This window comes from Argopecten irradians, chromosome 1 (genome assembly GCF_041381155.1).
Source record: "Argopecten irradians isolate NY chromosome 1, Ai_NY, whole genome shotgun sequence".
Taxonomy (NCBI): Eukaryota; Metazoa; Mollusca; class Bivalvia; order Pectinida; family Pectinidae; genus Argopecten; species Argopecten irradians.
In genome coordinates, this window is record NC_091134.1 from 12,332,920 (window position 1) to 12,346,155 (window position 13,236).

Consider the following 13,236-nt stretch of genomic DNA (forward strand, 5'->3'; position numbering starts at 1 on the left):
TACGAAATCGACCCTGAACTCGTCGTCCATTTTCTTCCAAGTGTAGTTTTAGATCTCACAAACGTTTGTAAGTTGATGAGCAGTGTCTTCTTATTTCAAGCGTTTAAGTGACACAGTACCGGACAAGGAACGAAAATTGTACCACTCTCCCGTAGGCGTTTCACAATGAGTTAGAAACGATTTATTCTTACATTTACCAAATAAATTATTATCTATAAATGAATTTTGTATTTTATGGACAATATCAAATATTTCTATATGCATTACGGTGAAAATTATGTCCTAATATCAACGATTTTATTTCTAAAGATTTTCAAGTTGAAAACTTATCTCCCCTTGGAGAACTCTCCTTTTAGCGTCGTCGACAACAAACAGAAAACACCAGTCAGTGGAATGAAACGGCCATCAGATCCAAGATATGATGCGGCGGAAACGTACGATGATAAACTCGCAAAATGGACACGAACCGAACTTCAGCTCAGTCGACTTCACGAGGAGATGTAAATATAGCATTTTTGGGTTCTGCAAGAAGTTTTTGATCACTCGATCTGCACCTCACCTTAACATAAGGCTTTGCTTGTGGTTTTACTGTTTCCATTTGAACTCATCTTTGATGATATTGTGTGAAAATGTAGAAAAGACATCCCAACAAAATTACAAAATAAAAATATAACGACAATATGTGAGGTTAAAACCACAGGGGTTTGACGTTCTGTCAATAATAGTAAATATACCTAGCTAGGCCTATACTGTATATAATTGACCGAACGTCGAACTTCTGTGATTGTTACATGTAATTCTTCTAATTCTATTTCTACCGGTTATCGACCTACTTCAGCATGGTGAAGATTATGTCGAGTGGTTGTGGAGCATGAAATATGGGAGTTGGTAATTAATATTTGTGTTTTGAGATTGCGGATTTCGAATGAGCTAGGGTACAGTTTCAGAAGATATAATTTGTGTAGGAAGGTGGTTCCCTTCTTTTATTGTTCTTGGGGAAAAAAGATTCTTTTCTGGAAGTTGTTCTGCATAATGTTGATTCGAATGATAAGTGGTGGTTGTGTCTTGTGGGTCTTTTGATTGGAATGAGGTGCTTTGTTGTAATAGCTAGTAACCTTCTGGTGGATGATCTTAAACATCATGGTCGTTCTCGCGTCTTTACGGCGATCTTCGAGACTTCGCCAGTTTAGTACTTCCAACATACCTCCGAGACTAGATGTGTTATGGAAGCGGTTGGAGACAGCTCAGCACTGAACCATTTTTACCTTATCTATATCTTTCTTTAAATAGGGGTCCCATACTGCGCTAGCATATTCAACCTGAGGGCGGACCAGGGACTTAGGGCAGGGACGATACACTGATGCATCGGTGAATCGCGGTATACACTTCAATACGATACAAGTATCGATCCACAGAAGCAAATTACGATACGGTATCGCAGCTATATTGTTGTGAAAAACAAAGAGCAATCCTATATTGTCACTTCAAAATATATTAACTAATCTTTTTTTTAATAGAATAACTGTAAACAAACACCGAAAGATCGAAATTCTGAAAGTGAAAGTAGTTGTGAGTCTCGTTTCCGGGAATACGAGCACTGTGTTAAGATAGCGTTTTAATGGTCGTTTCGCGATGACTGTAAACATGGTTAGCCAATCAAATATGAGATTACATAATCAGTGCGGCATATGTTAAAAAAGCATGGCTGACACGGACTAGTGAGACGGCAAGCACTGTCGGTGACATAAAGTAACCGCTACCAGGAGTGCTCTATTGTTACTGTCCTGACACTGTGGACACACTTATTTTCCTAAAGAAGAATCTGTAATCTGTGACAATATAGAACTCTCTATGTTAAAATTAATTAGTTGGGTTTTTTTAATCGCACCCATTGAAGTGGTTCATTGCTTTGACAATACCATTTATATAAATAAAGTATCGTGATATGTATCTGATCGTAGGTGAGGTATCGTGATATGTATCGGATCGTGTAATCTCTGTATCGTCCCAGCAAAGAAAAGGCGTATAAAGGACTTATAGGCCTTTTCTTTGATGGAACATGACGATACTTTGAGGTTCAACCTCAGGAGGCCAAGGAATAAATATGTTGTTAATATGGGTGTCCCATTTTAGATCTGAATTAATGGTGACACCCAAGTATTTCACCTCAGTTCTAGTTCTTGACCATGAAGTACATATGGGTTGATGGTGGTTTAATTGGGGTTTTTACTTTTTAGGGACAGTGAGGACTTGGCATTTCCCAGGATGGAAAGCCATTTTCCATTTTCTCTCCTATTGTAGGGCGTTAGAATTGTACATGCTGCCCCTATTGCATGATCGTAAAAGGCGACTAAATTTAAGATCTTATCTTTTCTCTTCTTCCTAACTGACTTGATATTTCCTAATGCCTCCCTTGGCACCGCCTCAGTTCTGACCTTGAGTTGAGCGTTCGCCCCTGTGAGGAAGGCTCTGGGTTTTGTCCCCAGGCTGAGACCCTCCAAAGTCTATAAAAGTGGTAGTTTCTGCTCCTGCTTAGCGCTCAGCATACAGGGAGTGAGACGTTGTCAGTATTATGTGACCCGGTGGGGTGTGCTGCTTGGTGTCTTTGGCGGCATGTTTCAGTGAAATAGCACTATAAAAAGGACAACAGTTCCACTATACAAGTAGACAAGCAAACAATCTCCAATTAGGCCAAATTGCTGAGGTCTCTTTGCAAGTATGTGGCATCCTCTGTGGATGCAACTGCTAAATACATAATGGTATCATCTGCAAAGAGCCTAATGGAGGAAGAGATGCCATCTACAATGTCATTGATATAATAAAGAAAAAGACTCGGACTGAGGACCTAGCTCTGGTTGACCCCGGATCTTACTCGGACAGATTCTTTTACTATTCACAGAGACATTTAGAATTGATTTCACAATTTTCATCAGGGTGATGAAAAAATGCTGTTTCCAAACAGTGTGAATTAATCTGCATAGTGTATTTTCATAAAATTTTGCAAACAAAATTTATTTCTTAACCCGATGAAGTAAAAAAATAGTGACATCAATGCTTATAATTAATTTTCCAAACTACTTAATGAAATAAAACACATATAAATGGACGATTGCATTTAATTTCCAATGGATTATTTTTCAAAATCGATATGCAACATCAATTGTCTCTATTGTGACATCATGATTACAAAATTAAAGTATGTTGGATTTATGCATCAGTCTCGGATTTATCTATCTTTATCTATATATGATACGTTGTAGAACCCGTTTCTATTTTAACACAACGGTAGAGAGAGGATCTTACAGGGCATGTTTAAAAGCCTCCAATGTTGGGGCACATACTACCTTATCCTCTGAGTGGTTCCAGTCAATGACTGTACACACAAAGAAGGAATTCCTGTATTGCTCACAGTTGTGTGTCGGTACCATGAGGCCGGGGTTTTGAATTTCTGGTGACATTTTTTTCAACAATATTTGTGGTGATGTGATTTTCGTAATACTTATATCTCTGATGTTTCTTTTGGGTCGTTGTTTAGTTGTTCATGTCTGATCTGAAGTGATGGTAGTTTCAGATCCTCTAGCATTCTTGTAACGTATAACCTTCCTCCCTGGTCTTGTAGAAGTTGGAAATTAATCTGGCTGCTAGTCTTTGTATTCTTTCAAGTTTGTCAATGTCTTTTTTGATATAAGGGTCCCAAATTATTGCACCGTATTCAAGAATAGAGGGCACCAGTGAAATATACCGGGTATGCTATTTTTTTGCATGTAGTTGGGCAGTGTTTGAGTTTCTGTTTTAGAAAACTTAATGTGGAGCTAGCTTTTTTTGCTATTTTTGTAATATGAGTGTCCCATTTCAAATCGTCCGTAACTGTAAGACCAAGATATGGGTTGTGTTTTACTTGCTCCAGGATATGTCTGTTTAAGGTGTAGAATTTTTACTTTTTTTTTTATCTTTTATTGACGTTTTTGCATTAAACTTCATTCCCCAATTGTTTGCCCAATTGTTCAAAATTGTGTAGCTAGGTCATCCTGTGTTTCTCGGTATAGGAGACAGTCATCTGCAAAGAGTCGTACTTTTTAAACTAACACAATCAGGTAGATCATTGATGTGACAGCTAGCGAAACAATAGCGGTCCGAAATAATACTGTTCCCTGAGAGAATTCTCCTTCAAGGGCTATACTCCCATCTGACGCTGTGTCAGGAAGATTGTGAGAGCCACTAATGTGTAGATTTCCTTTGATACTGTATTGGATCAGCTTGTGTAGGAGTTTTTGGTGGCCGTGGTACAGTGTCAAATGCTTTTGAAAAGTCGAGGATGGCTAGATTGACTTGTTTGTTTTTATCGTATTATTTCATGAGGTCATCCATAGTGACGGCAAGTTGTGTTTCACAAGTAAAATCCAGAACGAAATCCATGATTGAACGATGTCAAGATGTTGTGATGCTCTAGATGGTTAAGCATGTGTTTACAAATAATGTGCTCTAGCAGCTTGCATGGTACCGATGTTAATGATACTGGTCTATAATTCTCTGCTGCATGTCGTTCTCACTTTTTAAAAATGGCCTATATGTTTGCGCACAACCAATCTGTCAGTAGTAGTCCAGTATTTAGGGAGCTTTAAAATATTGCTGATAGTCTGGGAGAAATTTGTACAGCACATTCCTTAAGTATTCTAGCTATTTGTGATGTTGTCGGGTCCAGGTGCTTTTGTTGGATTCACTTTGCGTAATAGCTTGGTAAGGCCGTCTGTTCTAATTGTTATATTTCCAATATGAGATTTTGCTGTTTTGGTTGTTGATGGCATGGTGTGTCCTTGATCTTCTTTAGTGAACACGGATCAAGGTCACACCATTTATTTCTTCAAAATGGTACGATTGTGATAGCTTTAAAAAAAACTTAACAAGCCATTTTTGATTTTTAGCTCACCTGGTCCAAAGGACCGAGGTGAGTTTATGGGATACCGCAGCGTCGGTCGTCCATCGTCCGTCAACAATCGACTTCTTCTCCATAAACGCTGGTCGGATTTCAACAAAGTTTGACTGGTAGTATCCTTATGGGCTAATTACTGAAAATTGTACAAATGATGGGGCTGATCCCCCGGGGGCCTTAGGGGCGGGGACAAAAGCGGTCAATTTGGCTCTTTCCATATAAACGACTTCTTCTCTGAAACCAAGCATGGGATATATAGCACCCATAATGCAATGGTAGCATCCTTATAGGGTGGGGATTCAAAATTGTACAAATGATGGGGCTGACCCCCCGGGGGCCTGAGGGGCGGGGTCAAATGGGGTCAATTTGGCTATTTCCATAAAATGACTTCTTCTCTGAAACTAAGCAAGAGATAGCACTCATAATGCAATGGTAGTATCGTTATAGGGTGGGGATTCAAAATTGTACAAATGATAGGGCTGACCCCCAGGGGGCCTGAGGGGCGGGGTCAAAAGGGGTCAATTTGGCTATTTCCATATAAACGACTTCTTCTCTGAAACCAAGCATGGGATATATAGCACCCATAATGCAATGGTAGCATCCTTATAGGGTGGGGATTCAAAATTGTACAAATGATGGGGCTGACCTCCCGGGGGCCTGAGGGGCGGGGTCAAAAGGGGCCAATTTGGCTATTTCCATATAAACGACTTCTTCTCTGAAACTAAGCATGGTATAGCACCCATAATGCAATGGTAGTATCCTGATAGGGTGGGGATTCAAAATTGTGCAAATGATGGGGCTGACCCCCGGGGACCTGAGGGGCGGGGTCAAATGGGGTCAATTTGGCTATTTCCATAAAATGACTTCTTCTCTGAGACTAAGCAAGAGATAGCACTCATAGTGCAATGGTAGTATCGTTATAGGGTGGGGATTCAAAATTGTACAAATGATGGGGCTGACCCCCAGGGGGCCTGAGGGGCGGGGTCAAAAGGGGCCAATTTGGCTATTTCCATATAAACGACTTCTTCTCTGAAACTAAGCATGGTATAGCACCCATAATGCAATGGTAGTATCCTGATAGGGTGGGGATTCAAAATTGTGCAAATGATAGGGCTGACCCCCCCCCCCCCCCCCGGGGGGCTTGAGGGGCGGGGTCAAAACGGGTCAATTTGGCTATTTCCATATAAATGACTTCTTCGCTGCAACTAAGCATGGTATAGCACCCATAATGCAATGGTAGCATTCTTATAGGGTGGGGATTCCAAATTGTGCAAATGATAGGGCTGACCCCCGGGGGCCTGAGGGGCGGGGTCAAAAGTGGTCAATTTCCATATAAATGACTTTTTCTCTGCAACTTAACATGGGATTACGCTGATAATGCAATGGTTACATCCTTATAGAGTTTGGATTCAAAATTTTGCAAATGGTGGGGCTGACCCCCGGGGGCCTGAAGGGTGGGGTCAAAAGGGGTTAATTTAGCTATTTCCATATAAATGACTTCTTCTCTGCAACTTAGAATGGAAGAGCACTTATAATGCAATGGTAGCATCCTTATAGGGTTGGGATTTGAAATTGTACAAATGATAGGGCTGACCCCCGGGGCCTTAGACGGCAATACATGTAGATGCGAGGTCAAAAAGGTCAATTAGGCTACTACTTTCATATAAATTACTTTGTCTCTGAACCTATGTATTGGATAGCATATTTGTATGGTATCAATAGCATCATTGTATGGTTGTGATTCAAAATTAAACTTTGGAAGTCAATTTTGCTTATTTTTCTAATTGTTTTAATTGTGATAATTACTAACAAAAAACCAGGTGAGCGATACAGGCCCTCTGGGCCTCTTGTTATATAGCCTAGTCTTTCTTTCTCTCTTCACTTTTCTCTCTCGACTCTATTTCAAAAGCACAAAAAAGGAAACATAATGACATTCAAGTCCTAGATTGTTCAATTGTCTGCATGCTGAGGTTTAATCAATAGTTCATGTGTAACTGACTGCTCTCAAGTGTAGTAATATAGAAATTCCTTATGATAAATCTGAATCAAATTGTTTATTCTATTTAAAGTGATTAGTCGGGCAAAGAAAACCGGTCTAAATGCGTTCATTGGCCTTCCAGAAGTTCTCACTTATCAATACGACGCTCAAGTTATGCTTAGTTTCCCAGTTCTTACCATTAAAGTAAAGAAAATTTGAAAGCATTGAAAACGAGGCTGCGTGGAAATGTAACCACGGACATAGTGAGCCGGGAGGACGTTTTAGAATTCTCATACTTTAAATAAAATTTCTTCGTACGCAGACAGATTTTGGCGAGAGATTTTATTTTTCTATTTCACAAGAAATTATACTGGATACATTCACACCAATTTTACTGACTTTAGCCATCCTTGCCCGACTGTTCACTTTAAGCATTATTCTCAATATATTCTCAATATCTTTGATTTCATAACCCCAAAAGGTATTAAGAATAAAGCTTATGATTTAATTCATTTAACTCACTCAGGTATATTAATTAGGCATAAACTTCAGTGATTTTACTTACTTTTACATTGAAACAAATTGAGTTGTGGCGCAGTGATATGTTATCCAATAATTCAGTTTGGCTATAATTAGACTGTATCGATTTTAAAATTCCCCACAAAACCGTTTTGTAAATATGACTTCATAATAGTTGACATACAATTCTTTCAGTTTATGGGAAAATAACCTCAAAGATCTAACCAATAGAAATGAGTGTAACATACAGAATTAAATTATATTTCAATATAAAGATAGATAGAAGTTGAAAACTTTAACACTAAGACATTATATCAAATGTTTTGACTTGTGGTCAATTCACATCAACGTAACGACATATATACGGTAGTGTGTAATAGGAAATTTTGATTGATTTGGCAATTACATGTACTTGCAGATTAAAACACCAATTAAACATGAGTTCTGAAAACTGTTGTAGTCCAACAGTGACTTGTTCTCTTATATTTTGAAGATTAACCCAAAGAGAGGCTCTGATGAACTACAGCTTTTCTTACACCAAAAGTCAGGACAGCCGAACACTTCAAGAAGCAGCAGAACGGGAACGAGCACGTTTACGGAATGAGCAATTTCTGCAGGTATGTAAACTGCATTAACTAAGTATTTTTACATAACTACATAAATTTTCAATATTTCAGATATTGTTAGCACTGCCGTTATATCAGCCCCATAACAAAACTGAAGGCAATTTCAGGTCTACAAAGTTTTCCTTTGAAGATTAAGCAGCAACGTTGTCCAACTTCAAAGTCATACAGTGTATCTTAAATTTATATTTAATTCTTTTGATGTAGACCAAATAACCAAACTATTTATCTCATCTATTGTCGCACACAGAAGCTTCAATTTTACTATAAATTGTATATGACACAGACCAGGGGTGGATATAACAACTGTGATGATATACATAATCCACAAAATAATAAAGCACAACTAAATAATTTTTTAAAGAGAATTTTTTATTTCAATATATGTACAGCAATTTCTTCATGAACACTTTGTTGTTACAGAATATCGCTGACACTGAAGAAATGTTGGGGGCAGAGGCGGCTATTCCCCCTAGCCCAAGACTGACTACACTGCAGGTGAATATTTCGTCTTTGTATATTGCAGAGTTATCTGCCCTTGCGGGTAGGTATTCATGGTAACTTAATATTTTCTGAGTGAAACTCACATCGTTTTCTCTGAAAAGTATGACGACACACATGATGTCACAATCAATACCTATCCACAAGGGCAGATAACTCTATAATGTGCAAATGTAGAATACTAAAGTCTATAGATTTTTTATCTGGAGAAGTATAGAAAAATGGTAACCCAAAACCCTCTTCCCAGGTAGCATACTTGTTAAAACATTACATTCAAAACATTCACTGGTTGTGTAACATAATCTTTATGTTCTCCATACTTTCCAACCTGAAACCCTCCACCTCTGGACCACGAGTTTGAATTCCATGTGGGGCAGTTGCCAGGTACCTTACTTAGGTTGGTGATTTTCTGTGGATACTCTGGCTTTCCTCTATGACATAAAACTGGCACATCATTAAATCCTGTTGATAGGACATTAGAATAATCAAACCAAAATTAACCCCAAGAAACTGTTTCGAAATCTTGATATTCCTATAGATATAATCACAAAAAAAATACGGTTGCTTGATTAGAATCAGTAACTTTATAGAATATATTTCCCCCCTTTTCCCTACCACTAAATTATCCAAATTATTATTGGGAAGTCATGTAAATCTGATTTGCATTATGCATGTTGTGTTATTCAGATATGCAAAGGCCAAAATAAAAATACATTTATGTCTGTTTAGGCTTACCCGACCGACCCTAATTTTTTACCCTCGACCCTAATTTTTTTCCCACTTTGAAAAAATGTTAAAAAGTTGGAATTTTGATCTCAGACTCCGGTACCAGCCATCATTTTAGAGTGAAAAACACAAAAAAATGGGGAAAAAAATCCGACCGACCAACCGACCCTATTTTTTTGCCAATGTAACCCTACACAAATATTTTTTTTTTTTTTTGGCCTAATTTATAATTAGCATGATCAACACATAACTGATAAGTCTCATACATATTCATACTTTCAGACAAACTATTGGGCAATGGTACGCAGCATGGTTCCTCTGTATGAGAAGAGCTTAGAACATCAGAATAGAAAGTCTGACAGTCATCGTAGCAGTTCGTCAACAGTACAACAGCCAAGCTCAAGTTTAAAAGGAAAGTCATCTAAACAAAGCAAGAAAAAGACCAAGAAAGCATAACTTACAAACACAGACTTCTTTTGCTCAGTATGAAATTTATTCCATATTCAAAACATATCTTAATTAATTACCCCGGTACACATACTTTCGTTAATTGGGCCTAAATACTTTAATTTATTTCTTCAATATTTTCAAGACTTCTTATCCTAAATACAAAAAAATATGTTATTATAAATTGATTTGAAACAGAAATATATATTAGAGAGACAACTCCGCCATTTTTATGAGTGGTATGTGTGTAAGGTCTTTTTCTATATTCATCTAAATAATTAGATACAGGAGGGTAACTTTGATGTGTTATAATAGTTCAATAATTTTCTGATGGTGTGATCAAATTTTTGAGACGAAAAATTAAATAAACCAGAGGTCCATATGCCACGAACTCTCTGTCGTCGGCATAGACAAAGAAGGAGTTTCCAATCTATATGTATAATGTTTCTGCTTGAAATTACATTGAGTTGGTAGGTAAATTAGTTTTCCTCTAAACTTTTACACAAATCATTTCAGACATTATTTCGTTAGGCTAAAACTATGGTGACTTGTCATTTTACTTTTGTATATCGAGTTTACACTGCCAATATATTTTGTGTTCTTTTTTACCGTCAATTGAGCTCATTTTTCTCTTGGTAGCAGGATGTTATAATTAGAATATGCCCATCCTTAAAGCTTCTCAAATTGTTGTTCACTGTCATGAGTCATAATAATTAATATACATTTTTACAAAGCAATATAACATGTTACCTCTGAAATTTTCTGAAGATGGCAATTGTTGACAAATTCTTGAAATAATTTATAGATTATTATAAATGGGGGGAAAAGTATTTATTAATTGCAATAGGGTAACCTTCCCATGAATTCATTATTTTTCTACAGTTGTTACTGAAGTTGACAGCTCTGGTGAAATAGTTCATTAATTTATTTTTTTCATTTAACATCCCTATATGTGTACACCTAGAAATTAAATGTATATTGAATACCAAAAAATACATGTTATTCATATTATCCAAATAGACACAGCAGTAGTTCAAATTAAATATATTTTATTTCAAATAAACTATAGACACTGTGAAGCAGCTTGATGCCAAAATCTCTCAGATGACATTTCCATATTAATTGCATTCATGTTCGAAACATTATGTTGAAACTCTTTAATTGGTAAGAGTTATCTCCCTTCCACACTATGATATTCACTACTCACAATCGCGTTATTTTCATCACTATTAAGACAATTTTGTATTTGTTTGAGTACAACGTTGTGATTTGTTATTGTGTATATATTTAGATTTGTGTCATCTAATTTTGTTTCATTTAAAAAAAATGGATAATTGTCATTACTAATCTTTCGAAATTGTGTGTTTTTTTATTATCTTTCCAAATTTGCTCAAGTATGCTTTTTGTGTTTATTTACTTTATTATTATCACTGTATTAAGTACTGTAATGCAATATTTTATATATATATATATGTATACTGTATGTTATATCTTGAAATATTCTGTTTATGTTACATTCAGTAATTCTGCAATGTATGACCATGATGTTGCAATGTTCATAATTGTACGATGTTGTTCTTACATGCTATAAAATAATAATGCAATTTAATTTGTTTTTTTTCTTGCTTAATTAGTCTTTGCAATGTTTAATAAGAGAAATTTGAGGGTTTTTTTTTTAATTTGAATTTTATTCTGTACTTCCCTATTAATAAACTTTTTATTGCAGTATTTTGTAAATAAGTTATTGAGAAAATGTACATTTTTTTATTTATTTATTTTTTTTTGGGGGGGGGGGTTCTCTCAAATTTCTCTTATGAAAACTAATAAAGAAATGCCATAATATAATAAATATACAGAATATCAGATAAATAGGAAAAGTATGCCTTTCGGATTACCACTTACAATGTTCAGCTCTTGGTGCTTTTTATAAAAAAACATCATGACGATTAGTTTACTTCCAAGAATGTTAAAAGAAAAAACAAGAGATACATTTACATTATCATAAAAAAAGGTTTTTTGAACACGAAATTTGTGCACGTATAGTTTGAGAGATAGTGATTGAAACAAAAATGATTACGTACATGTATTGTTTTTACGTTGACAACACAAATGAATGATTTTGTCAAAATTAAAAACGTTACAAATATTGGCAAATATTCTGTGGATGAAATCTACTATAAATAATGGAATTTGATGCGAGTTTAAGCCACTCGGCTGTATTAACGCGATACTGACGAAGACTTTCTTTTCATGGAGAATATTTATCAATAAGCTGTTCCCCTGCAGATTCTTGATTCTCCAATTCTGCATGGTCTGTATATATATATATATATATTTTAATTTTCGAGCTTGCATCTGATAATTGTTGATTTTCTATCTCTGATTTATATTTATTTTTTAGTTTTCGAGTTCCGCATCTGCAAATTAATCATATTTGAGTTTCGCATCGGCAGATTCTGTATTGGGAGTTCCGTTTCTGCAAATTTATTTGCCGAGTTATAAATCTGCACATTCATTTTCAAGTTACACATGTATCTTCACCTTTAACAGTTCCTTACCGTTTGGACTAATTTACTACAAATGTCAGCGAATCGCGATCCTATTAAAAAAGTAGAGGTATAATCGCTACTAAAACAACACCGATTTATTATTTTTCATTTCGAAAAATATCGGTCGGAAATGAAAATTATAAAATAATATCGGTTAATATCCAGATGGGGAGATATAATTAAATCGAATGACAATATTTGAGATATTTAATCCACAAAACAAAGGCCGTGGTGTGAAGCTTTATTACTTACCAATCACCTATTTATATCAATCAAAGGTATATGTGCCATATCTGGACAAACAATTTGAAATGTTTCTTCATTCTTCATTAATTTACTTAATAACAGAAGTTGTTGTAAATTAAGCTGTTAAAATCATACAAAGACATGGGCAAACATGCATATATGCTAAGCTTTTGCAACAACACTATGTACTGTAAAAGGTTCTTGTTTTCATGTATGTTTAGATGAAAACTTGTCGGAAGAAGCCACTTTATAATTACTTATATCAATGAAATCGTAAATCACAACTTTCCTTCTTGGCTTGGCCATGTAGATTAATTTCACGCCACTATAGACATAAATATCACGAACTTTGGCAATACCGCCAACTTTCATTTGGAATTGTTATTTCACTTTGTAAAATGAAAAACTTATGCGTTATAAGCATTGTAATTATCAAATATTGCTGAATAACATATTAAAAGCTCTTGCTGATTTGTAGCACAGGGACCTGGCACGAAAAATTTTTAACCATTAGTATACATATATATATATTATAGTATCATAATATATATATATATATATGTATACTGTTAGTTTTAAAAAAATATCGTGTCAGGTCCCTGTGGTTTGTAGTATGAAAACTACAGCTCATACACTGAAAAAAAAGATATTAATTTGATGTACTTGAACAACAAAAATACAATATCTAAAAAAGAAAAGATGCCACACTTACATAAA

The 13,236-nt window shown here is 35.7% G+C and overlaps 1 protein-coding gene across 1 annotated transcript; it reads left to right on the forward strand.

The window, feature by feature from the left end:
- Positions 1-345: 345 nt before the first annotated feature.
- On the forward strand, positions 346-11,874 carry LOC138317821 (centrosomal protein 15-like). Its single transcript, XM_069259739.1, has 4 exons — positions 346-500; positions 7,921-8,044; positions 8,474-8,548; positions 9,560-11,874. The coding sequence occupies exons 1-4, from the start codon at positions 394-396 to the stop codon at positions 9,731-9,733; spliced, it is 480 nt and encodes a 159-aa protein (XP_069115840.1). The 5' UTR covers positions 346-393; the 3' UTR covers positions 9,734-11,874.
- The last annotated feature ends 1,362 nt before the right edge of the window (positions 11,875-13,236 follow it).

Coding starts and splice junctions, on each gene's coding strand:
- LOC138317821 (XM_069259739.1), top strand. CDS start 394: ATGAAACGGCCATCAGATCCAAGATATGATGCGGCGGAAACGTACGAT. Junction 8,045..8,473: donor GGAATGAGCAATTTCTGCAG/GTATGTAAACTG, acceptor TTGTTGTTACAG/AATATCGCTGACACTGAAGA. Junction 8,549..9,559: donor CAAGACTGACTACACTGCAG/GTGAATATTTCG, acceptor TCATACTTTCAG/ACAAACTATTGGGCAATGGT.